This window comes from Herpailurus yagouaroundi, unplaced genomic scaffold (assembly GCF_014898765.1).
Source record: "Herpailurus yagouaroundi ecotype Mexico unplaced genomic scaffold, PumYag 163, whole genome shotgun sequence".
Taxonomy (NCBI): Eukaryota; Metazoa; Chordata; class Mammalia; order Carnivora; family Felidae; genus Herpailurus; species Herpailurus yagouaroundi.
This window is the reverse complement of record NW_024412404.1, coordinates 2,163,408-2,189,687: the sequence shown is the minus strand read 5'-3', so window position 1 is coordinate 2,189,687 and position 26,280 is coordinate 2,163,408. Positions and strand designations below refer to the sequence as shown.

The window sequence follows — 26,280 nt, the reverse complement described above, 5'->3', positions numbered from 1 at the left end:
AGATGAAAAGTCAGACTTAGAGTAATGCTGCAGGTTAAAGTATCCTACAGAATTGTGGCTTATAGCACAAATAATTGCAATATCATTCAAATGGAAGTAATTGACGTGAAAGTACTTTGTAAACTATAAACTACACATACATATTCTTTGACTAATTAACATTACATCTCTTTAACTCAATTACAAAATACTTTAATTATGGAGTAATAATTTTTAATTGCTTAAAATAGTTACATCATTGATGTTAGATGTTTATGGGTCTCAACTTAGAAAACCAAAAAACAGTCAGTTGGGAAGGAAACTGACATACTTAGGATACATTCAGTGAGCCACATGTTGAAGAGGTTCTTTGTATCAAGCTTGGTGAATGCCCACCATGTTACAAAGACCTAGAGCCAGCGTTTTCTCTACATAGGAAAGAAGTGTGTCATTTAGGAAACTTTTGTGCTTTGCTTTTGTGCTTTGCTTCAAATGATAGTTGGAACTTCAAATGAGAAATTGAGGGATCATAGAATAATAAGATCAGAGGTGAACTTTCCTGTACATTGGAGATGATGAAATATTTGACTATGCAAATTCTCTCTCCTTCCTCTTGAACTTATTGAAAGCAATAGACATGTCCAGGAAAGCAAAAGTAATGGCAGCTGGCATGGGCTTATTTGAAAAGGAAAATATAGACTTGGTATACACTTGGAAATGGTTCACTAGTGCTGTCAGGTCTTAGGGAGTAGCTTCTATAGCCACTGAAGGCGAATGTTTTTCCAGGTTGTCCCACAAATGCCAAATGCCTTGGTTTCATTTTCTGACAGTTTTTATTTTTCCTTTGCTTATCATTGACATTTTCTGTTGCTTGCTTCTAATTATCTTCCATTAATTTCTCCCATTTGCTTTCTAAATTATTTTGCAGCTATTCTTCTCCACTTCCTCAGTATGATTCAAGGTGATAACTGTGTCCTTTATGTGAACCATCCTTTTTTGTATTTTTAATTTATGTGACGTTTTCCCACAGTTATAGATGTGTCAGTGTCTGTAGTGTATCAGCTTTTGTCATCCTGCTGTTCTTACAACTAGAAACATTCATGTGTTAGTTTTAGGATTATTTGTAGAATTACTGCTTTAGTTTAAGTATTAATAAGATACAAAAGATATGATTAAACATCACCTTTTGATTTGTTTCTATGAGTTGTATTGCATGAAATTTTATTTTGCATAGAATATGTAAAGAATGAGTTTGGAAAACAATTCATGATGTTATTGAATAACAGGACCTTTACCCTGCTTAATATTTATTCTCTCCTTTCCTCAGTCTATTGGCTCTGTAAAGTTGAAAACCTTAGAACAATAAATTACTGCTAATGAGTACCAACTAGGCACTGGGTGCTACGCAGAATCCAGAGAAAGAGCTTCTTCTAATTTGTCGTTAAAATCTTCTAAGACATGTTTTGTTTTGTTTTTTTCCATTTGTGTCTGATATTCTTTGTAGTTTGGATATTTTTATATTGACACTGATGACCTTCTTAAACTACCCTCATATTGCTCACCTACAAGTGTTTTATATATATCTTTTTCATATAGATATATTTTTAGTGTTAGTAACCGCATCTGACCTAGGCGGTTCCAAAGCACCTCTAACAAAATAGTTTTTGTTCAATGGGTCATTCAGTAAACATGTATTATGTGCTTACTGTATTTAGGAACTGTGCTCAGCCCTGCAGGTCAAGCAGCAAACAAGGCAGGTCTGATCCAAATTACTATCTATATTATTGAGATCAGCTCTTTGTTGCCAAGGCAAACACTGCCCTCCAAGTGTAAACACTCTGTGTTTATATGTGCTAATACAACCACATTTTCAAACCCAGAGTTGACCTCGAATCATTTTTAATTCATTCTGTTGCTAGTATTCCCAATCACAAGTTGATTTTCACTACTGAATGCTGGGAAAGATAAGATTTTGTCTTAGGCTTCTTGATAAATTTGCCCTATTATCTTCATTACTGAGTAAAGATAGTTATTAAATATGTGTGTGTCCAAGACAAGACAATGTAGGCTCCCCAGAGCAGTTTCAAGTGAGCCTTGTCATTTAGCACCCGAGGCAATTCATGTGGACACTTGCACAAGTAGATAAGTGTCTGTCTTTGACGTGAAAGGTGTGTATTGTGTTTTGTTTTAGAGGGGTTAGTCTCTTCCCCTCTTACTTTGAACATTACAGGGGTTCCAACCTCTCAAAGTAGATCTAATGTTACACACACATACACACACAAACATAACCCAGAGGAAAATGGCTAAATCCAAAATAAGCAGAAGGGTATGAAGTTGATTCTACCTCACTGATGACCAGAATCGGTCCTGGACATCTGATTGCCTGGGAAATGATCACCATGCTATTGCCTTTTTCCATGGGGATGGCAGGTCAGTTGCTTTGAGGAAGAGGTTACTCTTCCAAGATCAAGTCCCCAGTTAGCACCTCCATGCAAGTTCCTAAAATCTATTTGCAAGATGTTAGAACTCTATTTAGATGAACTACATTTTAGTGGAAGATTTTTGATGGATGGGATTTTCCACCACCACCCCCAATACTATAGGTATTCAAACAATTTTCTCATTATCAACATTTATTGCTGTTGCAGTAATAAGCATATTTTCACATGTGGAAGTTGGAATGCACAGGGGCATAGTGTTCTCCTGTCTGACCTCCACTCTTCCATGAGTCGGATTCACTGGTTTATGTTACCAGAGTGCTTTATGACACCAGAGATTTGGGGACGACTCTTCATGAGCATGTGAAAGGAATCGAGAATTGCAATATGCTATTACCCAGATGAGATACTATAAGTTTCTCTATATTTTCATATCTACATGCAAACAAATATTTTTTTCTTCATTAGCTTTAATGTAAAGGCCAATGACAGAATTATAATATATAATTTAGAGACATCTTCTAAAAAGTCTAGGTTACTAGTTTTGTATGGCTGTGTAAATACTCAAGTATAGGTTATTTTCAACAGTTTTAAAGTCAAATTTATGCTGCAAGGATTAAATCCCTTTCCATCAAAATTGCCTTGGCAGAACTAGGCATCTGCTTTTGTTCTTATATTCTGCTTTGTGATAGTGCAAATTAGACTGGTATGATTAAATACGTACATATTTATTTTAGGAGTTGTACATGTTAAGACATACCGTGGAGTTTCATCTGACTTGTCAGGGAGTGAGAGTCCATAGTGAGCATATGGCTAAAACCACTTATAGTGGTTAAAATGACCTTTGAATACAGCATAAGCCATCTGCAGAGGCCACATATGGCAGCCTGCGTTTGGGTTTTTAAATGCACAACAGTTTTTGTTACAGCTTTGAACCATTCACTGTTCCTCAATTGGAGCATCTGACAAAGTGGTTGGCTTCTACTAGGAGGCCACGTCCCACCAATAATAAGTTGTCATGTTTCCCTTTTTGCCCAATTCACAAGTTAAATGCATGTTTGGTGTGACTCCACTGTATTTACTTCCAGTTTATTTTTAAAGAGAGGAAATGATAGCCACATTGTCTGTCGTTTTAAACCTTAACATTTAATTTCAAAACCTGCTGTGAAGATGGTTTATATGTATCCTTGATTTGGCCTCTGGTCTTTCCCTACAGGTTTCTGGTTAGCTTTATGGTGGATGCAAGGGGAGGCTCCATGAGAGGGAGCCGTCACCACGGGATGAGAATCATCATCCCCCCGCGCAAGTGTACGGCCCCCACCCGAATCACCTGCCGATTGGTAAAGAGACATAAACTGGCCAACCCACCCCCCATGGTGGAAGGAGAGGGATTAGCCAGTAGGCTGGTAGAAATGGGTCCTGCAGGGGCACAATTTTTAGGGTAAGTGATTTTGTCAATTTTTATCTTGGCCCTTGTATGATATATTTGATTTTCTTTGCCCTTTTTAACTCAAGTAGTTAACTATTAAGACGGCATAGTCGGACCATTTTGATTGAGTACACCTCTCGTGTAGCGTCAAAGGTCACAAAGCTGTGTAATTCTGTGAAAAGCGAGTAGGCTGATACTTCCTTAACTCAGCTTGCTGGTCAAAGCTTTTACTAACCAAGAAGCATGTTCTCTGCTCAGTGAGTGCACGGAACCCCAGCAGCCCCTGTAGAAGTCAAGGCACCATTCTTAAGAAAAAATACAGATGTTGGAATTATATGAATAACTGGCTACTATGGGTACATGCCTTTTTAAGAGATAATTTGTAGGGACATAATCCATTGTGATAATGATATTTTACAAAAAGGAAAAATAAATTCTTTTCCTGAGGTGGCACTTGGGTGCAAATCAGGCAGGCTCTGTCGTGACGGACAGTTTGTTCACAATTTCCCCTTCTTGTTTCTCTTCCTGCTGCATGGATGTTATTCAGTAAACTGCATCTTCCTACCAATCCTCCCCCTGTAAATGAGGGTGAGAGTTTGGTTAGCCGAATCCTGCAGCTTGGGCCTCAAGGAACAAAATTTATTGGGTAGGATCTTTATAGACAAGATTCAGAATGTCTACAATTCTTTCTCCATTTTCAATTTTTTTCTGTCACACCCATGGTCTTATTCTTGTCTTAAGTTTCTTTTTATTTTTTCAGTTTTTAATGCTTTCAGTTGATGTGTGTCACTGAAAGAAACAAAAATCATAGTGGCTTGACTTAATGTAGCATCGCTACCTATCTTGTGCTTCTCCGGCATGTGGAATTTCCTGCAAGCATTCTGCTTCGTAACTTTGTGCTTTTGTAAACCTTTCTTTAATTTGAAATGTTTCAACTGAATATGGTAGTTTTTAAGACAGACTGACAATCTAATTTTAACCCAGTGTAAGAGAAAGTATTTGCAGGCTTTGAATCAACATTTGCTGTAAATGATATATATGTGTGTGAATATATATATGTGTATGTATATATATATATATATATATATATATATATATTTATGTGTGTGTGTGTGTGTGTGTGTCTAGAGTTACATTTTCTTCAAAGTACATACTTATGCATACTAAGTAATCTTCATGGTCTTTGAGAAAGAAAAGTCCTCAATAAGTAAACTGATTTTGATAAATGTTGGGGCTAGAAGATATTTAAAGCAAGCCAAATAGGCAGCAGATAGAATGTTCTACTACAGTTATTAAATCGTCTTGTTTTGTTTTGTTGAAGCCGAAATGTGTTGGTATCTGTTGTTTGTTTGCTTGTCTGTCTGGTTGGGGGATTTGCCTTGGCAGTCTGCATGAAGAAACCTGTTATGAAAACTTATGCTTGGCTTTCACCTTGGTCAGAGGCCCTGGTTCATACCTTCTCTCCAGTGTTGTTCAATGTCCTACACAAAGCCACATTCCTCAAATATTTACAGAGACAGTATCTGATACATTAACCTGCAAAGATTGTATCTAGTTCTCAAAAAAAAACAAAAGTCAAATCAGATGTGCTTAAAAACTATGGTAAATATCTTAACTCTTGAAATTATTAACACTCTTAGGAGTAGTTGATTTTGTTTTTATCTACCAAAAAATAAAGGCATTATTAAAAAATGTTGAAATCCTTAATTTGAATTAATTCTAATTATTTTGTCAAAAGTAAAATGATCATATTTATCATCCTATTTTAAGAGAATGCTTTTGTGATAAATGAAATGTTCATACATATTCATGTTATTGGATCATTACAACTAGCCCTTTTTATGCTCTTACCTATCTGAACCCGTATCTTCTGTTGTGACATGCACATAAACGTGTAGGGTAAGAGGTGAGGTTACATACAACCTCTGTAGGAGAATAATGATACTGTCTACTAAATGTCATAAAATAAAGCTGCACAATCCAACTACATAAACTGTGTGTGATTGTGGTCTGCTTACTTCCATTCATCCTTTTTAGCCATTTATCCTATTTTAAAATTTAACAAAATGATTCCTGTGCTTGATTGGCTGTCTTCAATTTGCAGCCATTCTTATACATTCTTCTGCAAAAGGACACTGTCAAAATTTAATATATCATTAGATTACAATTTCAAACCAGCAAGTGCTTTTTCAGAAAGTTTAAATATTTCTGTGCAGGTTATTATAGTGTTAGGAAATTAAGCTGCCCACGACCATCTCACAAATTAAACATCAGAGAAAACTGCCTTAACCATACAGGCCATTAAAAGTCATGGAAAGTCACTGTTGGAGGGAGTGAATTGTTATGTCGACTGTTTGCTTGCGAAGGGACAAACACCTGTGATCTTTCAAAATAGGAAATCTATAGAATTTCTTTTTCAAAGAAATGACTGTGTCCTTTTAAATCATTAGCTTTTAGTATAATATGATATACCTATTGTGTTTTTAAAAATGGACCAACTTCCTTATGGTCTGTTTTAATCTTTCAATTCCTTGATTCAAAATTCCTGTTTATATGTGCTGAATATTTTCTCCCATATTAAATCAAATGCCTAACATATGATAGGCCCTTATGAATTGTTTGTGAATGAATGAATGATGGCATGTTATCAGGCTTCTGATATATTATTTATTAGCAAATGATTCTGCAGCTTTGAAATCATTCCCAACCTTAGTGGCACCTCTGATTTTCAAATGAATACTGTTAATGAAACTTTTTTTTTTAAGTATGATACTATAAACATATTTCATTTTGATACCAAAATAATGTGGATTTCTTTTCCAGCCCTGTCATAGTGGAAATCCCTCACTTTGGGTCCATGAGAGGAAAGGAGAGAGAACTCATTGTTCTTCGAAGTGAAAATGGTGAAACATGGAAGGAGCATCAGTTTGACAGTAAAAATGAAGATTTAACCGAATTACTCAATGGCATGGATGAAGGTAATGGTGACAAGTCCTGGTTTCTGTCAATGTCTGCAGATAGAAATCAAAGGCATGACTACACCAGAGTTAACTGCACCTGAACCTCACATGTCTGCATCCTGAGCTTGGGGTCTGGTTCCTCAGCATTTATGCTCTTATCTGTATCCAAGGCATGAAGTTCCAGTCAATCCAACAGCCTTTTGTTTTCATAACACTAATGTACAAATACCACTTGATGATTCTTTCCATCTTCAATGAGATATATTAATCTTTCCAAAACCTGAGAAAGTTTTCTAAATGAAAAATGTGTCAGGAAGAGGGGAAATAATAGTGAAAGGTATGCAAAGCATGCAGGACATTTTTAAGAAAATATGTTCACATTTTACTTTCGGAGTTATTATTTCTGGATCCTTTCTTGTGTCTCCATCTTCTCCCCGATTATGTCAACATTCTTCGTGAATTTTTAACTTCTGTTGGGCAATAACAAGTTGCAAGACTAATTATTGGAGTCTGTGTCGTAGTCTGTGACCTAGTAGGGCACATAGCCGAGTGTGTCACTTCCCATACACACCTTCTTCAGCTCTCTGACCCTTACAACAAAGCAGGTTTTCTTAGTAGACATTGGGAATGGACTTGTTTTGAGAGTAGGTACTTGATGCAGACTTTTCCTTTAAAGGGGTGAAAAACAATTAGAGGCCAAATGCATCACAGAATGACTCTAATTTTTTTAAGTTTGTTTGTTTATTTATTTATTTATTTAGAGCAAGCTAGCGGGAGAGAGGGGGAGAGAGAGAGAATCCCAAGCAAGCTCTGCACTGTCAGTGAAGAACCTGATGTGGGTCTCAAACTCATGAACTGTGAAATCATGACCTGAGCCAGTCAGACGCTAGACCGACTGAGCCTGACTAATCTTTATACTGACTCCCTAATCACTACAAATTCAGCAAGTGTTTTAAAGAATAGCTTTATTGGAGATGTAGTTCACCTGCCATAAAATTCTCTGTCCTAGCATTTAATTCACTGGCTTTTGGAATGCACCCAGCACAGTCTTCTGGTTTCAGAGTGACGACAAAGGCGCTAGAACGACTCGGGTGTTTGAGGGATGACCATGGTCAAGTTCTTTGGTCCCTGTGAGCCTCTTTGACTTCTGCAAAATGGAGATACCTTCCTTACTTCATAGGGCTGTTACTGGGAAAAAATAATTCTGTGAAGCACTTATGAAATACAGCCTTTGTCACATAGTAAGTCCTCAATAAATATCAGCTGTTGTCACTATTCATTCTATAGAAAAAAATCGTCCTATCAAAGGTTCTGTAAAAGACACAGTTCATCACTGCCAACCAAGAATTTAAAGATGTTTTTACAGCAGGGTAGGAGGAAATTAGTAATTGTTGAGTTTCTAGCATTTGGGAGAGAGTGATAAATTCCTTTCTGTATGAAAATTTAAAAAAAAAGTATAGTACTATAAAGTAGGTAGTTTTAATCACACTTTTAAAAAATTTTTCTTTGAACATTTATTTACTGTTTATTATTTTTTTATTTTTGTAATGTGTATTTTTGAGAGAGAGAGAGAGTCAGAGTGTGAGCGGGAGAGGGGCAGAGAGAGAGGGAGACACAAAATCTGAAGTAGGCTCCAGGCTCTGAGCTGTCAGCACAGAGCCCAACACAGGGCTCAAACCCATGAACCCTGAGATCATGATCTGAACTGAAGTCGGACACTTAACCAACTGAGCCACCCACGTACCCCTTTAATCACCCTTTATAGATGAGGGAGCAGAAGTTCAGACAAGTCAAGTCACTTACCTAATATTACCCAAACTAAGTAGCAGCGCTGGGGTTAGAAATCTGGTTCTATCTTGTTTTCAAAGATTTAACCATATCCCACTTATTTTAGAAATGTGTGCCCTGTGGAGAAGAAAATAAATGTAAACAGGAAAATTCCTACCAACCTCTAGATTTAAGGTTCAGGAGAATAATCATCTTAAATGAGCATATATTAAATGTTTACATATGATACTGATATTTATATCATATATCAGCTATAAATTCAAATAATCTCTGATAGGAACATGCAGTGGTAATTATGATTTCTAATTTTTATTACCTAGTCATTCTCTTCTAAGGAAATTGATAAGGAAACACAATTAAAAATTTTAAAAAGAATACATCTTAAGAGAATGAATTGAATTAGCATTTTGAAAATAGTAAAAGAATATAGATGATTCAGGATTCAAAAATGGAGAGAATAAGAAAAATGGGTTATCCAGAGAGGGTGGTTATTTTAAGGAAAATAAAGTATGTAAATATTTTCATGTATCTAGTATTTCTTAAATGCCAATGTAGATTATTAGTTTGTAATGTGTAGCGTCTCCTACACAAGGAGTTTGTTTCTTTTCTTTCTCTCTTTGTCTGTCTTTCTTTCTTTCTTTCTTTCTTTCTTTCTTTCTTTCTTTCTTTTTAGGTACCTACCTTGATACTGTAACCTCTTGAAGGCAGGGTACATGTCTTAATCACCTTTGAACCCCCAGTGTCAGGCACAATGCTGATTTAGGTTTTCCCCCCTTGCTGGTAAGGGGCAGAAGGAGGAACTTCTCAAAATATGTAGCTAGCTGGAGGAAAAGTTCTCATTGGTCTATTTCTTCTACCCCAAATGTCATTAATGTTAATCTACAGGAGAAGAAAATTAAAGGGGAGCATTTACTTTGAGGAAATTTCTGAGAAATTAACATTATTCTAGGAAGAATACTGAACATTCTAAAACAGTACTGCCTAGTAGGTGATGATTTATACGATGATGGAAATACTCTATACATGGGCTGTCCAAGAGTAATCACTAGTCACATGTGACTCCGGAGTACTTGAAATATGACTCGTACAGTTGAGGAAGGTAATATTTAATTTTCTTTAATAAATTTCAGATAGCCACATGTGGCCACTCACTACCTCATTGGACATTGTAGTTCTAGCAAAAACACTGAATATTCAAATATAGTCTCCTTCATTTTTGAGTATAGATTATAATATGTCCATCCTACCAGGCACAGGTAGAATTTTTGAAAAAAAAATAGTAGATTCTTTTTTTTTAAGTTTATTTATTTATTTTGAGAGAGAGAAAGAGACAGCAGGGGAGGCTCAGAGAGAGAGGATCCCAAGGAGGCCCTGACACAGGGCTCGAAATCATGAACTGTGAGGTCATGACTTGAGCTGAACCCAAGAGTCAGACACTTAACTGACTGAGCCACCAGTTTTTGGGGCACCCGCAATTTTTTTTCAATTTTTAAGGATTATTTATGGAATGGATTTCCATGGTTTCATGCTGATTACCTTCATTTTGTTTTTATTAAACCAGTTTTAAATTGGAATTAGTCATATCTTTGCTTAGAAATTATGCCCCTCGAGCTTCCATACTCAGGACATATGTCAAGAAATGATGATATTAGCCCTCTGTCCTGGATTCTGTGTGTTATCTTGGAAATAGTAGATAGAGTTTCTTTGTTACATTTTTAAAGACCAGTTAAACTTTGGTTCTATTTTAGGCAATTAAAAGAAAACGTAAATACTTCTAGGCTTAAAGAATCTAGCACTGGAGGTACTTCAGCAAAAATAAGGACTAAATTCTCCAGGCACAGTGGTTTTCTTCATGGATTAAGTTTTAAAGTAACAATAATGAAGGAAGTACTATACATATTTTATAGCTGAAACTCAATCAGATTTCATACCAAGCTTAAGCCCCACTTATCACCACTCTTCTCTAGTACCCAAAGACATTCCATTCATACTGGAACATCCCCCTTCTAAAAACAGACAAAAATCAAAATCATCCTATCTCTTAAAAAAAAATCCAACACTTCTATTTCCCTAAGGTCCAGCTATTCAAAGTTCTCATAGGAAAAGAAGCATGAGCGCAGAACAGAAGTTTTCATGTTGTGTTCTACCTTCTTCCCTCTGCCCCACCCCCCCTTTGTTTATTCCTGGATAGTTGTTAATGAGCATCATAACAATAGTACAGAAAATAAACCAGTGACTAGATCACTCAAGACTTCCTTAAAGAAAAAGAAAAAAGCATCCTGTTGTTTTAACTTATTAATTTCCCCAATTTATAACAATAAGCCTTATCTGTCATCCATGGCAAGTGACTCTTGGTATTACATGTTTTATTATAAATGTCTCCTTTTTTACCCTCTTTTCCATAAATAAATTCTGCTCTGTAACTAATCTATATGCTATTTTTATAACCAGTCCTGTTGCACCTTATTCTCTGAAAAATCTTAAAACCCAAATGTTAAAAATCATCTTAGGCAATATTTTGATAACTGACTTTTACTATACCATGCAATTGTAAAGATTAGATATGGTTCTGTAATATTTCAAAACTTGCAAAGCCTTTCCAAGTGCACAAATGGAGTAGTTAGAATAGCTCCAAAGAAAGACAAGTGTAAGGAGGAGGATAATTTTCCTAGTGTAATATGGTGGTTAGGATCAGGATCTGTGGACGTCACATAGACCACAATTCCCATGCTGACTTCCTAGCTGTGTTATCCTAACCAAGCACTCAATCTTTCTAAAATTTCATTTAAATCTGTAAAGTGAGGATACCTCATAGAGAGCTAAGGGGGAACTGACGAGCTAATATATATAAAGTTCTTAATCCAAGGTCTGATGCATAAGAACCACTCAATCAATGTTAGTATTTGTCATGGCTGCGGTGTACAGTTGTGCAGGAGAGCAAGTAGGAACTGAAATCTTGCCTCTTCCCCTTGCCAAGACATCTTCTCCGACACTGGCCTGCAGGACAAAGAGGCAATCTTAACTAATGTTCCCAAGCCATTTACCTGCAGGGCGGTGTCTGTCCTAAGTGGCACCCTTTTCCAAATTGCACGTGGCTAATTGAAGCCCTGGTCAGGGTTGATGAAGGTGACATTCTCTCCATCACCACTACATAGTCAGGCAATGGTAGGAAAATAGATCTAGATCTAGACTTCTAAAGTCCAGGCTTCTGACCCCAAATTTGGTTGTTTTTCTATAATACCCCTTTGCCTTTCTGTATTCTCAAATGAAGGATGCCTATGAAAGTGTTTCGCGTGAAACAAAAATGTTACTTAAATGTTAGCTGCTATTTAAATCTTGCATTACTCATCAAGGTACCATCTTAGTTCTTATATGACTCAAAAGGATATGGTGTGGATTCAAGAAAAACTGTCATTGCAAAATGTGGTAGAATTAAGATTTATTTCTGCCACTAGGAGCCTGGAGACACAAGCATCAATGGTTATGCTAATGAAGCAGGTGTGTTAGCAGAGCTCTACTGAAGTAAGAGGCTAGAATGACAGAGGACAGTTGGTCTGGGTGTGAAGAACCTGCTGTTACCAATAAGATATCATGTGGCAGAAGCGACTTTCCTCTTTGGAGGCGGACCCAGATCTTGTCCTAGCACTTTTTCTGTCTGCTGAGAAAAAGATACTGGAAAACACAAAATAAATTCATTCTGCTCCCCCCCCAAAAACATCATCTTTAAAGCGAACCAAGTTGAATCTACTTTGTAAGTTTGTTTAAAATCTTTAGTTAAACTCACAAAGTTCAATTAAACATGTTTAAAATTCTGCCTCTAAAGTCAGACCCCAAAGGGTGTTTTGTGGCTTATGGTTTTGCTGGACCTGAGAGGATTCACTAGTAGAAGAATCCTTCCTCCTTGGAGGTCTTAAAATTGAAGAGCTGGAGAAATGCTCTAGTGTGGCACTGACACTAGGGTTGCCACTAGTTACACGTGGCTACAGGACACTTGAAATGGGGCCAGTGCACATTGAGATGTACTGTGAATGTAAACTACACCAGATGTGCAGAGCAACCCCCCAATCGATATCTCATTAATAATTTTTACATTGGCTACATGTTGGAATGGTACTGTTTTGGATATACTGGGCTAAATAAAAGATATTATTAAAATTGGGGCACCTGGGTGGCTTAGTTGCTTAAGTGTCTGACTCTTGTTCTCAGCCTAGGTCTTGATCTCAGGGTCGTGAGTTCAAGCCCCATGTTGGGCTTCTGTGTTGGGTGTGGAGCCTACTTTAAAAAAAAGATACCATTAAAATTAATTTTACCTGTTCCTTTTTAATTTTCCAGGGTGGCTGTAAAGAAATTTAAAGTTCCAAATGTGGTTTGCATTATATTTCTTTTAGATGGTGCTTCTCTGGACAATGTATAGATTTGGAGAGACACATTTATTAGATTTTAAAATCAAAATCATTGCTACCTAAGCATCACAAGAATGCTTTGAACATATAGGAATTATGCTATTATTTTAAAATCCCAACCACTGTGTTGGACCAAAGTGTTGCTGAAGCTCTCCAAACAATGCCATCATGCCAGGAAAATGTTTCCTTCCTGTTGTCATTGTTTTCCCATGAGACCAAGTGAAAGTTTAAAATAATGCATTTTAGATAAAATAATTATGCTTTTTTTCTGTAAGTTGAAGCAGGAAAGAGAAATTGATAACCATAATGTCAAGTAACAGAAAACTAATTTTCCATAATTTTGTTATCTAACTATACGAACAATAATTACAGAGGCAGATGTTTCAGTTAAAAATTGCTACTTTGGTTCATTTCAAATGAACTCGTTTTTAATTCATCAGGCATGAGACAAAAGCATAATCTTAAAGCATCAAGTTAGATTGTAGAAGCGTCCAGTGCTGAGAAGTGGAACACGTAGCTTTATGTTGTACACAGCACCATCTGCTGGACAAATCTGTTAACAATTTTGAAAAATTCTGGAGGAAAAAGTGAAAACAACTTAACCAAATGAAGATTATGTTAGGGTGTCAAAAAACAAAAAGTATACCAAATACTATCAGTTAAACCCTTCAGCCTGTTGCCATAAAACTCATTTTAAATCAGTTGCTTGATACCTACCATAGCGCAAAAGGAAGGGAAATAGAACAGCTACCCCAAACCAACTAGCTGGGAAATGAGAATGGGGCCAAGCCAAATAAACATTAACCACACCGAGACTTATATGTGCCTGTGTAAATGGATTTGCCAGCATTTACATCTTTTTATAAAACATTAGTAGGTCAAAATAATGATGTCAGACACCCTGACCCACTTGTCAGACAGAATGGGGCTCTTGGCCCTCTGAGGACAGGGAAGCAAGGCTGAGAGATTGGGTGCAAGCTTTTATGACCTTTAGTGCAGATGAGAATGGAGGCCAGGGTGCTGGACACAGCAGGTCTAGGGCCCTTGGAGTTCATTGTGCTTCTGTATCTGCTGCACATGCTGGGTTACTGATTTATGGTGTTCAGCTTTAAAGAATTATATATGATCCTGATTTTGAACATGGGATTATATTATTTGTTTTTTGCCTTCATATCGTAGTAATGGTTTAAACAAAGGGTTGACGAAAGTGCCATAATGGAGCTAATTGCCTGAAAGCCATGCCTTTTTATTTACATAAGTGGAAAACTAAGCAAATGTGGAAGAACATTTTCCTGGAAAAAATACATAGAGAAGCCAATGCATAGAATATAAAGTTTCTGCAATCCTGGAGGAAACCCTTATAGTGATTATTCCAGCATGAGCAAACACTCCCTAACTTCTCTTCCAGAAAGCCTTCCCTAAACCCCAGACTAAGTTAGATCCACCTGGTAAATATGTCCACAACATCTGGCCTGTCTTCTTCCATAACAAGCAACTTTGAACTTTGCTATCTTCCATGATGTACGGTAAAGTCCCTGTGGACAGGGACTTGGCTTGACTTGTTGACAGCCATATTCCCAGTGCATGTAGCAGCTCTTGGCACAGTATTGTCACCACACCATAACTTGTTGAATGAATGGAAAAATAAATGCTTTGTATCCAAGCCTATGTCCCCACTCTTGATGATACATTTCCTTAATAATTCAGTGACCTATACCCAAGAGAGAAAGCAACTTTCTAAAGGAAGGGGTGCCACAACCAAATGAGGAGAGGTGGTCTGCATGGGAGGGAAAGGACACAAAATGATTAGAAATTAGTTTTCAAAAAATAATTTTAAAATATAATTGTCAGAAATTGTATGGATTGCTAAAACCGGAGGGGAAAACAAATAGATAATTCATTGTTTCTAGACAATCATCATTAGCTCTCAATGCATTGTACAAATCTGAATAACAATGAAGATCCTTACCTTGCACAAAGATGTAAAATAATGCTGATCAAGACAGATATAAAGTGCATACTGGAACTGAATAAGAATAGGAGTTAAATTTCTAAAATTGTACCTGTACATGGGACCTCTCTGTAATCTTTGCAATTTCCCATGAATTTATAATTATTTCAAAATAAAAGTTGGACAAAATTGGAGAGGTTTCTATTATGTTTACATTGAGGAAGAAGGATCAAGTTGTATCATTTGGGTTTTTTTTTTCCCTGCAACTTCTTGGACAGACTTATTACAAAAGTTGCATATTCAGATGAAGCTGAATTTGAATTCCGAGGAGATGAACGTCTATGATTTCCTGAAATATTTGACTGAATATATTACAAGTGCCCTGGTGTTCCACATATTCTATAGCCAGAGTTGAATGTTACAGACTTGTCTTTTATTTCCTTCATTTCTCCCAATTTATTTATAAATTCTTATATTTAATACTTTGTAATTAGTGAAACTTTATTTTGAAAACTGGAATGAAATTAAAATGACAGCAATTAAGATTCATACACCATAGAGATATAGACATAATGTGTTGTTGTTGTTGTTGTTGTTGTTGTTTAATCCAACCTTAGATCTGCCACAGATTGGTTTTCTGTTTCTCCTCTATTCCAAAGCTCTATGACCTTGGAAAGAATAAGTAGCTTGAATTATTACATGAACAGAACTATGCTGGTGGCTTTATATCATTTATTTGTCATATCTACCCCAGAGGAAGCTTTTCTTATCCTGATCTTATAGACAGGGAACATTAAGGCTCAGAGTTCAGGAACTTATCCAAAGTCCAAGCTCGCTGGTTGGAGAGTTAGATTTGAGCCCAAGGCAGCTGTCTCCAGTGACTTCCCAGAGAACCATCCTGGCTAGCTTGCCCTTTTGAAATCTAACATTGTAGGCCTCAGTTTTCCCCCCACACCTCATATCAAATTCTCCTTTCTTAGAGGATCATGCTGAGCAGAATATTCACCTGACTAAAAATTAAACTCTAGGTACAGAAATCATCCTTTGTGAAAACTTGAGGTTGTATTCCTTCTATAGACTATTCATAGTCAAACCTGACCCCACACTCACAAACAGCTTTCAGAAAACAAATTTGGTGTAGGAAAAAGAATCATGGTCCCATCTGACCAACTTATCTAGATATTTAATCATGTGCATGTAAGAGTGAGGCAAAACTAATCAAGCATGATCATTTGAAAGCTTTAAGATTAACCCATTTAGTGGGAACATGATTTCACTCCTGTTATTTATGCTTCATTGTATGATAATCTCTGTAACCATTTATATTCACAAAGCATTTTTTTATTCTTCTTGCTCTGTTGCAAAATCTCAGTTACAGAGAAAGCTGTCCCACCTTTTACAAATAAAGAAACTGAGTTACAAGGTGCTTGAGAAATTTATCATTAATCAGTGAAGAAAACTGTAGAACATTAGTTTCCATTTATCGCACAGCAGAAAGTGCCACTGTAATCAGAGCTTTCTGCTCATAGAGCAAGCCAACAAGAAGGGACATCACCTTCTGGACCAGGGTATCTGCATATCTGTCCATTACTCATCCATTTATCAGCTACCACCCCTGTGCCAGGTAATCTGCAAATACATTGTGTTAAATCATGGTTAAAGTCCATGTCTGTGTGACTTCATCCCTTCTCCCTGACCCTGTTCCTAGACCTAGGTTCTAAGCTCTAAAGCAGACAGGTCACTTTGGACAGGTCACTTATTCTCTTTGAACTTCACACACCCTCTTTACCAAATGCTTTGTGGGACAAATAGTAACTGACTTGCCAGAAAGTAGACATTCAGTGAGTGTAAATTGTAACATTCCTCCTGACCAAGGCTACCTGTTTCAGAACTCATCTCTTTCTTTTCCCTTAATCGTGTGTGTGTGTGTGTGTGTGTGTGTGTGTGTGTGTGTGTGTGTGAGAGAGAGAGAGAGAGAGAGAGAGAGAGAGAGAGAGAGAAAACTTTACTAGTAACAGATTAAACAGAGAAAGAGAGGGGGTTTTAGGGTCTTTTCATAGTCTATCAATCACCCTGAAGGGTAAGAAGCTCTTTATTTTTATGTCATTTTCTCCTTTAATTCTATAGGTATGGAGTGGTTTAGTAAATTTTTTTTAAGCCATTTAAAAGTAATGGATAGGGGCACCTGGGTGACTCAGTGGGTTAAGCGTCTGACTCTTGATTTCAGCTCAGGTCATGATCTCACAGTTTGTGGGTTCAAGTCCCACATTGGGCTCTGCGCTGACGACTCAAAGCCTGCTTGGGATTCTCTCTCTCTGCTCCTCCCCCATTGTCTCTCTCTCTTTCTCTCTCTCTCTCTCAAATAAATAAACTTAAAAAAAAACAGTAATGGATATTATTGCCTCATAAGCTCCTCTTCTCATATTGAACCATCCTTGCAATGTTTTTCATAAGATCCTATTGTCATGTTTTTCACAATTTGTGTTCTGAATCTTTAGGGACAGACATAGGGTGAAGTCTAAGACTTTGCTTCCCAGACATGTCAAGTCATAAAGTCACCTGAATTGACTGTGAAAAACAGCTTTTCAGGTTCCACTCCTGGCCTACCAAGTCAGAATCTCCAGGAGAGAAACCTAGGAATCTGTGCTTTTAATAGATAGCTCTGGTGATCTTGCCAGATCTTGCAAGATCTTATGATCTTGCCAGATTGGAGCACACACAAGCTGGGTTTTCTGTGGGTATGACTAGGACACAGGCATCATGTCTGTAGGTTATTTTCTTGGTTTTATCAATGGAAAGGATAGGAGCATAGCAAAGATTCTTGGTTCTATATTCCTGCTTCTCTAACCTAATAATAGACCATTTTAAAACCTGAATACAGGGGTGTCTGGGTGGTTCAATCAGTTGAGCATCCAACTTTTGATTTCAGCTTAGGTCATGATCCCAGGGTTGTGGGATCAACCCCTGTGTTGGGCCCCACACTGAGCATGGCACATGGCACTTTCTTAAGATTCTCTTTCCTTCTGCCCTGCCCCCCTGCTCGCATTCTTTCTCTCTCTGTCTCTAAAGAAAAAGAAATCTGAGTACAAGTATATTCAGTCCTGGAAAGAATATTGACATTATTCATATATACATAATTAGACTTTATTGCTATTTGCCTGGAAATGTGACTTTTCTGGCATACTTTTTTAGTTTGCAACATGGAACTTTTCAGAAGAGTTTGATATTCTCATAAGTTTTCAATGCCCTTTGGATAAACGTCCATTAAGTAAACAGTAATTTCTCTTATAAACACATGGACATAATAAAATTTACTGTGGATTAAAGAGTAGGAAGACAAGATCCACTTTTCCTCATACAATTTTTTAAAAAATTATTAAAAGAACAAACAATAATCAGTCTACTAAACTATATATATTTTAAAGCAAGATTTTTTGTTTAATTTTGAAAAAGAGAGAGAGTGTGTGTTTGTGTGTTCAAGTGGGGGAGGGTCAGAGAGAGAGGGAGAGAGAGAATCCCAAGCAGGCTCCATGCTGTCAGTGCAGAGCCTGATGCAGGGCTCAATCCCACAAACCATGAGATCATGACCTGAGCAGAAATTAAAAGAGTTGGATGCTCAACCGACTGAGCCACCCAGACACCCCTTAAAGCAAGATTTATAGAATTATGCAGTTATTTGGTATGAAAAGTGTGAGTCTCTATTAATTTCCAGTGATGTCTTTGTTCAGTGGATACTAGTTGAATACCTGCCATGGGCCAAGCCTCAATATCAAACGTCATTTAATTTAACGTAATTTTACTGTGGTTACTTCACATTTTATGAAAAGAAAATCTGGTTTTAATATACATTAACAGTTTATCAAAACTATAAATAGAATAAAAAGTCTCGTGATCAGGTGCTTATGATGGACAATATGGCCACAAGTCAGGGCTTCCAGCTGCTGTGTGTCGACAACTTCCTTCCTCTTTCAGGCCTCTCGAGTCAGCTAAGATCATTTCATTACTGTGTTTCAGTCTCCTTTTTTTAAAGCAAGAAATAGAGAAAATGTGTTTGAGTTGAATCCACATTAAAATTTTAATAATCTGTTATATTATTGATTATATCATTTTATTATTTAATACTAGTATTAGTATTATTACCATGTAATAACACACAAGCATACACTCATTATTATATATATTATAATTTTCCTTTTCTCTTTCCCTGTCCCCTAAATTTTATGTACATTATATGAATTTATACATCAACATGTAAAGATGTGATTAGTCGATTGTTATCACATTTTTTGGTGACTTTTCCATTTAATATGGCTTGGAGATATACATATTAAAACATATACTTCTAGCCCATTCTTTTTAATACTGCACTGTATTCCATAGTATGAATCTATCATAATTTATTTAACCTTTGTCCTATATGATGACCAATAAGATCTTGTGATCGATTTTCAGGCCATATGAATTACATAGTAATATTACTGTTTTTCACTTCCTCCTCTTGTCTCTTCACGTTTACCCACTGTGCACATCATTTATTGTCTAACTTATGCAGCTATCCCAACATGTAATAGCCTAGCCTTCAACTGTAGCTCTTAGAGATTATGCTTCTTTTTATAAACCAGTATTTAAATATTTTTTGTAGTCTTCACCTTTGTATTGAGTTTTATTCTCAGGAAAAAAAGTTCAAAAGGAACGATATCTTTTCTCCATTTCATCATGCAGAGGCCTGGGAATCTAAGTAATTTAGGAGGGCAGTATGTGTATATGATCCTGTTTAAGGAATGGTGCATGGGGATTCTGATGTCCAAAATTTGCACAGTAGTTGTTTCTTTGGTGTGAGGCTTATATATTTTTTAATATTTATTTATTTTTGAGAGAGAGAGAGAGAGAGAGAGAGAGAGAGAGAGAGAGAGTGGGGGGGGGCAGAGAATCCAGCCTCTGTGCTGATGACAGAGAACCCAATGCAGGGCTCAAACTCACAAACCACAAGATCATGACCTGAGCCAAAGTCGGAAGCTCAGCTGACTGAGCCACGTAAGCACCCCAAGGCTTATCTTTAAAATACCTGTTAAAGGGGAGCCTGGGTGGCTCAGTCAGTTAAGCTTCCGACTTCAGCTCAGGTCATGATCTCATGGTCCGTGAGTTCGAGCCCCACGTCAGGCTCTGTGCTGACAGCTCAGAGCCTGGAGCCTGTTTCAGATTCTGTGTCTCCCTCTCTCTCTGACCCTTCCCCATTCATGCTCTGTCTCTGTCTCTGTCTCAAAAATAAATAAAACGTTAAAAAAATTTTTTAAATACAACAGTGGAGGTCAATAATTATGCAAGTTTTAATGATGATGGAAAAATTGGTCAATTTCAGAGTGGGTACAACACAGAGTGTTCCTGAACCACTGGCAAATCCTAAAAGATGTTATAAGTCGAGTGTGGAGTAAGAACCTGAGCTTTTCCATTTACCGCTCATCGGCTGCATCTGAGATGGACACACTCACTTTATATTTGGGGTGGCTTTCGTTCTTTATCAAAGGCAATATGGCAGAGTGTGGCCTGGCTGCCTCTGCTACATAAAGCGGCCATTCTTCCCAGTCCATTGCTATTGTAGTTTCCAGGGGTGATACAGCTGTCTCTCCCTTAACTCCTCACAAATGTGCATGCACATACCTGCAATACACACACACACACACACACACACACACACACACACACACACATATACACACACACACACAGCTAAGAATGCATGTTTCCCCGAGTCCCCCAAAAGGTGCCTCACTGCCTCTGGTATGTCCAGCTTGAACTTGAGTAAACTTCATGCTCACAGGATACACAGCTTGTTACATGTGGAGTCAGGAAATCTTTCTTGTTTGAAGATGTAATTTCACGGTGGGGTCTTCTTATATTGCTCGCACTGTGTGGAGTCCCAGGCTATTTCTGAAGAACATAATCACAAATTTGAGACCAAGGTGAACAATGTCTGCTTAGCTGCAGCTGATCAGATGCACAGCAACTGAAACTAATCATCAGAATTTCTCAGTTGCCACATGAATTATGAACTCTGGGAATTCAGACTTTCAAAAAGAAGCCAAATCATGGGAAGGGAAATATATCCTCTCGGGATGGAAAACTTATCCATCCAGTTTTGTCAATTGCTGAATAGCTGAACGCCCCCCCTCTCACCCCACCCAAGAATATTTTCCTGAGCGAGCTCTTTGGTTCCTTCCTGTTTTTCTATATTAACCTTTTTTAAAAAAAAATTATTTGCCTTTGTTTTATTTTCTTTCACTAAAAACTCAATATTTAGATTTGGATGGAGCAGAGGAGAAGCAGATGGTTAGGAAACCACACGGACCAAATTCTAGTTCCATTTGTGATCTGAGTGGGACCCTATCTGTCTCCTATTTGACAATTTGGTGTTCCCACCTCACTGTTTGGTGGGTAATCTGTAAAATGAGAAGATGTCACCGATCCAATTACCTAACCATTCATCTTCCCTTTCTATAAATTTCTATTCAGAATAAGCTGTGATCTCAGCCCTGTGTATCTGATGAAGGAGGCAGACATGTTCATAGTTAAACAATGGTAGGACCTGTTCTGTGTGTGTCAGAGGTATGAACAGAGGCTTATGTGAGTAACAACAAAGACAAAACCAACACCTCTCCCTGAAGTTTGGGACTTTCCCCTTTATTTTGTAACAAGACCATCCCAGCTGTGTGAACCCAAAGGTACTCCCCCACCCCCTTCTTAGCTCCTCACCTTCAGTCCCATCTCCCAGGCCTCAGAAGTGACCAGTACTAATACTAGAATGTTTCTTCTACAGATTTCTCTTATAAAAGTATACAGATGTGCAGATTAGAGTTTTCCCTAAAAAGGAGCAGACTTTGCATTTTTTTTTTTTTTTTTTTTTTGCGCATCTTGCTTCTGTGCTCACTTTCTGTGCTTTATACTAGTCAGTCATTACCTGCCTGGCACCCTCGCATCTCACCCCTACTGCCACCTTCTCAGAGAGGTGTTTGCTGTTGGGGATCATCGTATTGAAATAGCCTCTCCCGCCCAACCCCCACTCCCTGCAAGGTGTGGCGGGAGAGCGAGGTCTCCATATAACTGTTTTATTATAATACATCTAGAGAAGTTTTAAATTTTTGTAAGAGAAATTCTCCCTCACAAATCTACTTTTCCAAAATACTCTTGGCTAGTCTCAAATATTTATTTTGTATCATGTTTAAATAAGTATTTCCATGTAAATTGTCAAGTTTGAACATTTTAATATGCATTTTTCTGACCAGTTTTCAGCTTCTGTGACTTGCCTGCTTATAATATTTTGCTGTTTTCAATTGGCTTGTCTGTCATCTTCTTCTCAACTTGTAGCTGCCATTGATACTGAGCATATCAATCCATTATTTGCCATGTGTGACTATTAGCTTTCCTTTTGTCTTTTAAGCTTACTATTTTTGCCATAGAAAACTTTGCATTTTTATAGCCAAAACTATCTTTTAGGCTTCTGGGTTTCCAGTTTTAAATATAAAAATTTCTCCTAACGAAGGCTGAGACATATTCTCTTGATTGGTTTATGGTAATATTTTAATTTTTTTAAGTAGTTAAGTCTCTCATCCAGCTGGAATTTATATTTATATGTGATAAAATATAGTGAATTATCTCTGTTCTGCCAAATAGATTTTCAATTATGTCAGTACCATCTTAAATCAGCCATCTTTCCCCCACTGATTTGAAGTTTAAATATATGACTTTGATTTAAATATATTCATTTAAATATATAATATATAATACATAAAAGTTGATATATATGCATTTATATATATACCACATATGTGTGTATACATATATAAATTTAAATCTATTTCTTGCTCTGTGTTTTTATCCTGCTCACCTATTTATCTAATCTTATATATATTCTTACATGTCTCTCCATATAAATTTTATTTTGATACTTCTAGATAACTATTAAAATCTTATAAAGTAAATTCTTCCTCACAAGCCTATTTTTCCCAAATACTCTTGACTAGTCTCGAATATTTATTTCATATGATTTAAAAAAGCATTTATTTACATTAAACCTGCCAACATTATGCATCAGATCCGGCTTTTCAAAGAAGACCCATCTGGTTGCCCTGTAGGGAACGAATTGTAGTAAGGAGGGGCGGGTGACAGGGAGATGGCTAGGAGGTGGCTCGGACAGGGGTGGCAGGGCAAAGCCATTTCCACAACCAGATCAGCTGGACTTCGACCTTTCGATGTGATGTACAAAGAAAAGTGAGTCACACTATTGAACAGCAGGGCTAGACAAATGTAAATCCTTTTCCAGAGTGAGGACAGACAGGAAGAAGTCAGTTTGGCAGTGCACAGGAGGAAAGAAGATAGGTCCATTGTGGGTAGGCGGATTGATGCATGAGGGTTATCTGTGGGCAGACAGAAATTGGTGTTGATGACGTTAATCATTTGGGTAATTTAAACATCTTTTAAAAGAGGCTTTCAAATAAAGTGCTAGAGCCTTTTAGACATACTTTAGACTTTATTCGCTTTCTTATGAGGCCCGACTTTCTTCTGATTCATTCCTACTTTGGCAGCTGAGGGCAGATTATTGTAAATAATCACAGAATGAGGTATCTCTTCTTACAGAGTAGAGCTCTGTTCAGATGAGGTAAATGCCAGTTTTTGAATATATGTGTTCCTCTTTCATAGAAATATTTTCCTATAAATATTATATATGAATAGCTTGATACTGGCTTTACAAAGCTTCATATTGTTAAGGTCACTATCACTTCCTCTCAGTCATAGAAACTGTTTAGACCACTGGATATAAGTAGTATTATCTCTTGAAATTACACTTCAGTTTATCTCCAGGTATTGTGCAGATTGACTTCTCACAGCTTTTTCATTCACTTGTCCTTGCAGAACTTGACAGCCCAGAGGAGCTAGGGAAAAAGCGTATCTGCAGGATCATCACAAAGGACTTCCCCCAGTATTTCGCTGTGGTTTCACGGATTAAGCAGGAAAGCAACCAGATTGGCCCTGAAGGCGGGATTCTGAGCAGCACCACTGTGCCCCTTGTCCAGGCTTCATTCCCAGAGGGTGCTTTAACCAAAAGAATCCGCGTGGGCCTCCAGGTAATGTTCACAAAGACTTGTTTCCTTGGCACATGTAGAGACCGTGTGACCATGCTCTGCTCAGAAGACCGTTGTGGTAACTCACCCCAGCGATATTGCTAATCAAAGCAGTGGGCCGGTTTGGGAAGCAGTAACCTAGTTCATGAAGTATAAAGTGAGCTTAGTGGCTTATTAAATAAGGTATGTATTTTAGGGTTTTCTTTTGAAAGTATACCTTGGTTTCTGATGAAAGATTGTTTTGTTAACCATAGGTTACTGGTCTCAGTATGTGCGACAAGAGCACCAAAAGAGCAAATATACCATTAAAGAAATAAACTGTATTTGATTTGGTTTATAATATGCCACAGCATGAAAATCAGTACTAAGGAAACTTGCAAGCTTTCACATTTTGATTTAAGTAGATCATAAACACTGGGTTTTATCCAGACCAGTTAGAACTTGTTTTGGTTTGGAAGGCTAACTGAAAATCTTGGCAAGGATGGTCTTTCTTATATTTACTTGTTTCAGCTAGACCTATTGAAAAAGGAAAATAGTAAGGAAGGTAACTTAATTTGTGTTAATTAATATAGTCTGTAATAGTTTAACTTAAAGTTCCTGTTCTTTTTGTGAGGTTTTTTAGAGTCAAGTACTCTAAACTCTGAGAAGGCCGTCAGTAACTTGTGACTGAGGACACCACCTTATATTTCAGTGACATCAGGTTCCCTTCAGCTATCTCTGGTATTGAGTATTTTACCAAATAGCAAAGAAGCCATAAGGAAGACATTAGGTTTGGTAGTCTAGAATTGAAATCTTAAGTGCCCTTTTGTTACTTAACTCTGAAAAACCTCAATTTTTGCCTGGGCACACATTGCCCATGTAATGTTTTACTGGATGTCCTGCATAGGTTTAACATACACTAGACTCAATATTTGCTGACCTTTACTTTTAGTTAGACTAAAAGGCTTCTATGCTGTGAGACTTGGTTCACTCTCTGTCACTCAAGCTCCTGTTGCCTGTTTTCTGCTGGGGAAATACACACACTGACCAGTTCCTGCTACACTGTTAAGTTGTTTTGGTTCTTTTTTGTGCCCTCCTGAAATAGTAAGGATTAAGAAGAAAAAAAAAAAATTTTTTTTTTTTTTTTTGGTTGTCTGTTTTGAGCTTTTTCCTCCTCGCTTAAAAAGTCAATTTTCCAATGACAGAAAAATGTTAACTTCCATTTAAGGTCCTTTCTCTGTCTCTAGGCCCAGCCTGTTCCAGATGAAATTGTGAAAAAGATTCTTGGAAACAAAGCAACGTTTAGCCCAATCGTCACCGTGGAACCAAGAAGAAGGAAATTCCATAAACCTATCACAATGACCATCCCGGTGCCCCCGCCCTCAGGAGAAGGCGTGTCCAACGGGTACAAGGGAGATACCACGCCCAATCTGCGCCTGCTCTGTAGCATTACAGGTTTGGTCAACTTGCTGCTGTACTTCCCTGGATGCTAGCTAACATTTGCAGTCATTCTGTACAAAGATATAAAGCCTTTGAAACATCCATGCCAACTTTATAAGCATAGGGAAAAAAGAAAAGAATAAAACATTTTGCTTGTCTGTCACCTCATCTCTGTACCTTTTATCCCTGTACCTTTCTTTAAAGATGCAGAGATCATGACTCATTTAAAATTCAGTGATATTCTTTTCCCTGCCATTAAGTGTAGTATTAATAATTGCACTCTTTTAAGGTTATTGAGGTAGTATTGAATCTCCTAGAGCAGTTGGATAATCTCTCAAGGACCTAGACAGAGGCAGTGGACCTAGCAAAACCCTTTAGACTACAGGAGATTGGGTAGACTTTGGACAAAACAGAGCTGCCACAGAGAACGAGGAGTAGGGAAGAGCAAGAGCAAAGGCATGATTCTCACCACACAAAGTCACGAATATAATCCAATAGACTAAAGCTATAAGGTCAGGAGAACACATGTTGTGATAATCACCTGGACTCCAGAGTTAGTTCATCATTTGATCATCCTAATATGATTTTTAACAGAAAGTCCTAGATTAAGATAGGTTGTTTTTTTGTTTCTATGAGTAGTTTCTATGACTAGCTGATTCCTCTTCTTACACTGGAAAATTAAATGATTTAGGCAGTACAAAATGAGCTGCTTCTTTTTTTTTTTTAATATGAAATTTATTAGCAACTTGGTTTCCATGCAACACCTAGTGCTCATCCCAACAGGTGCCCTCCTCAGT

General features: G+C 37.3%; 1 protein-coding gene across 18 annotated transcripts in view; it reads left to right on the top strand.

Moving 5' to 3' along the window:
- The window catches only part of ANK3 (ankyrin 3), a 344,583-nt gene that overhangs the window by 262,618 nt on the left and 55,685 nt on the right, over window positions 1–26,280 (top strand). For 15 of the 18 annotated variants that reach the window (XM_040485091.1, XM_040485092.1, XM_040485096.1 and 12 more), the window contains 4 exons: window positions 3,634–3,858; window positions 6,670–6,824; window positions 23,856–24,067; window positions 25,291–25,498. In XM_040485091.1, the coding sequence (XP_040341025.1) occupies window positions 3,634–3,858; window positions 6,670–6,824; window positions 23,856–24,067; window positions 25,291–25,498 (800 nt within the window). Of the gene's footprint in view, window positions 1–907; window positions 941–3,633; window positions 3,859–4,393; window positions 4,493–6,669; window positions 6,825–23,855; window positions 24,068–25,290; window positions 25,499–26,280 lie in introns of all 18 variants that reach the window. The other 3 variants (XM_040485103.1, XM_040485099.1, XM_040485098.1) reach the window with 2 other exon arrangements.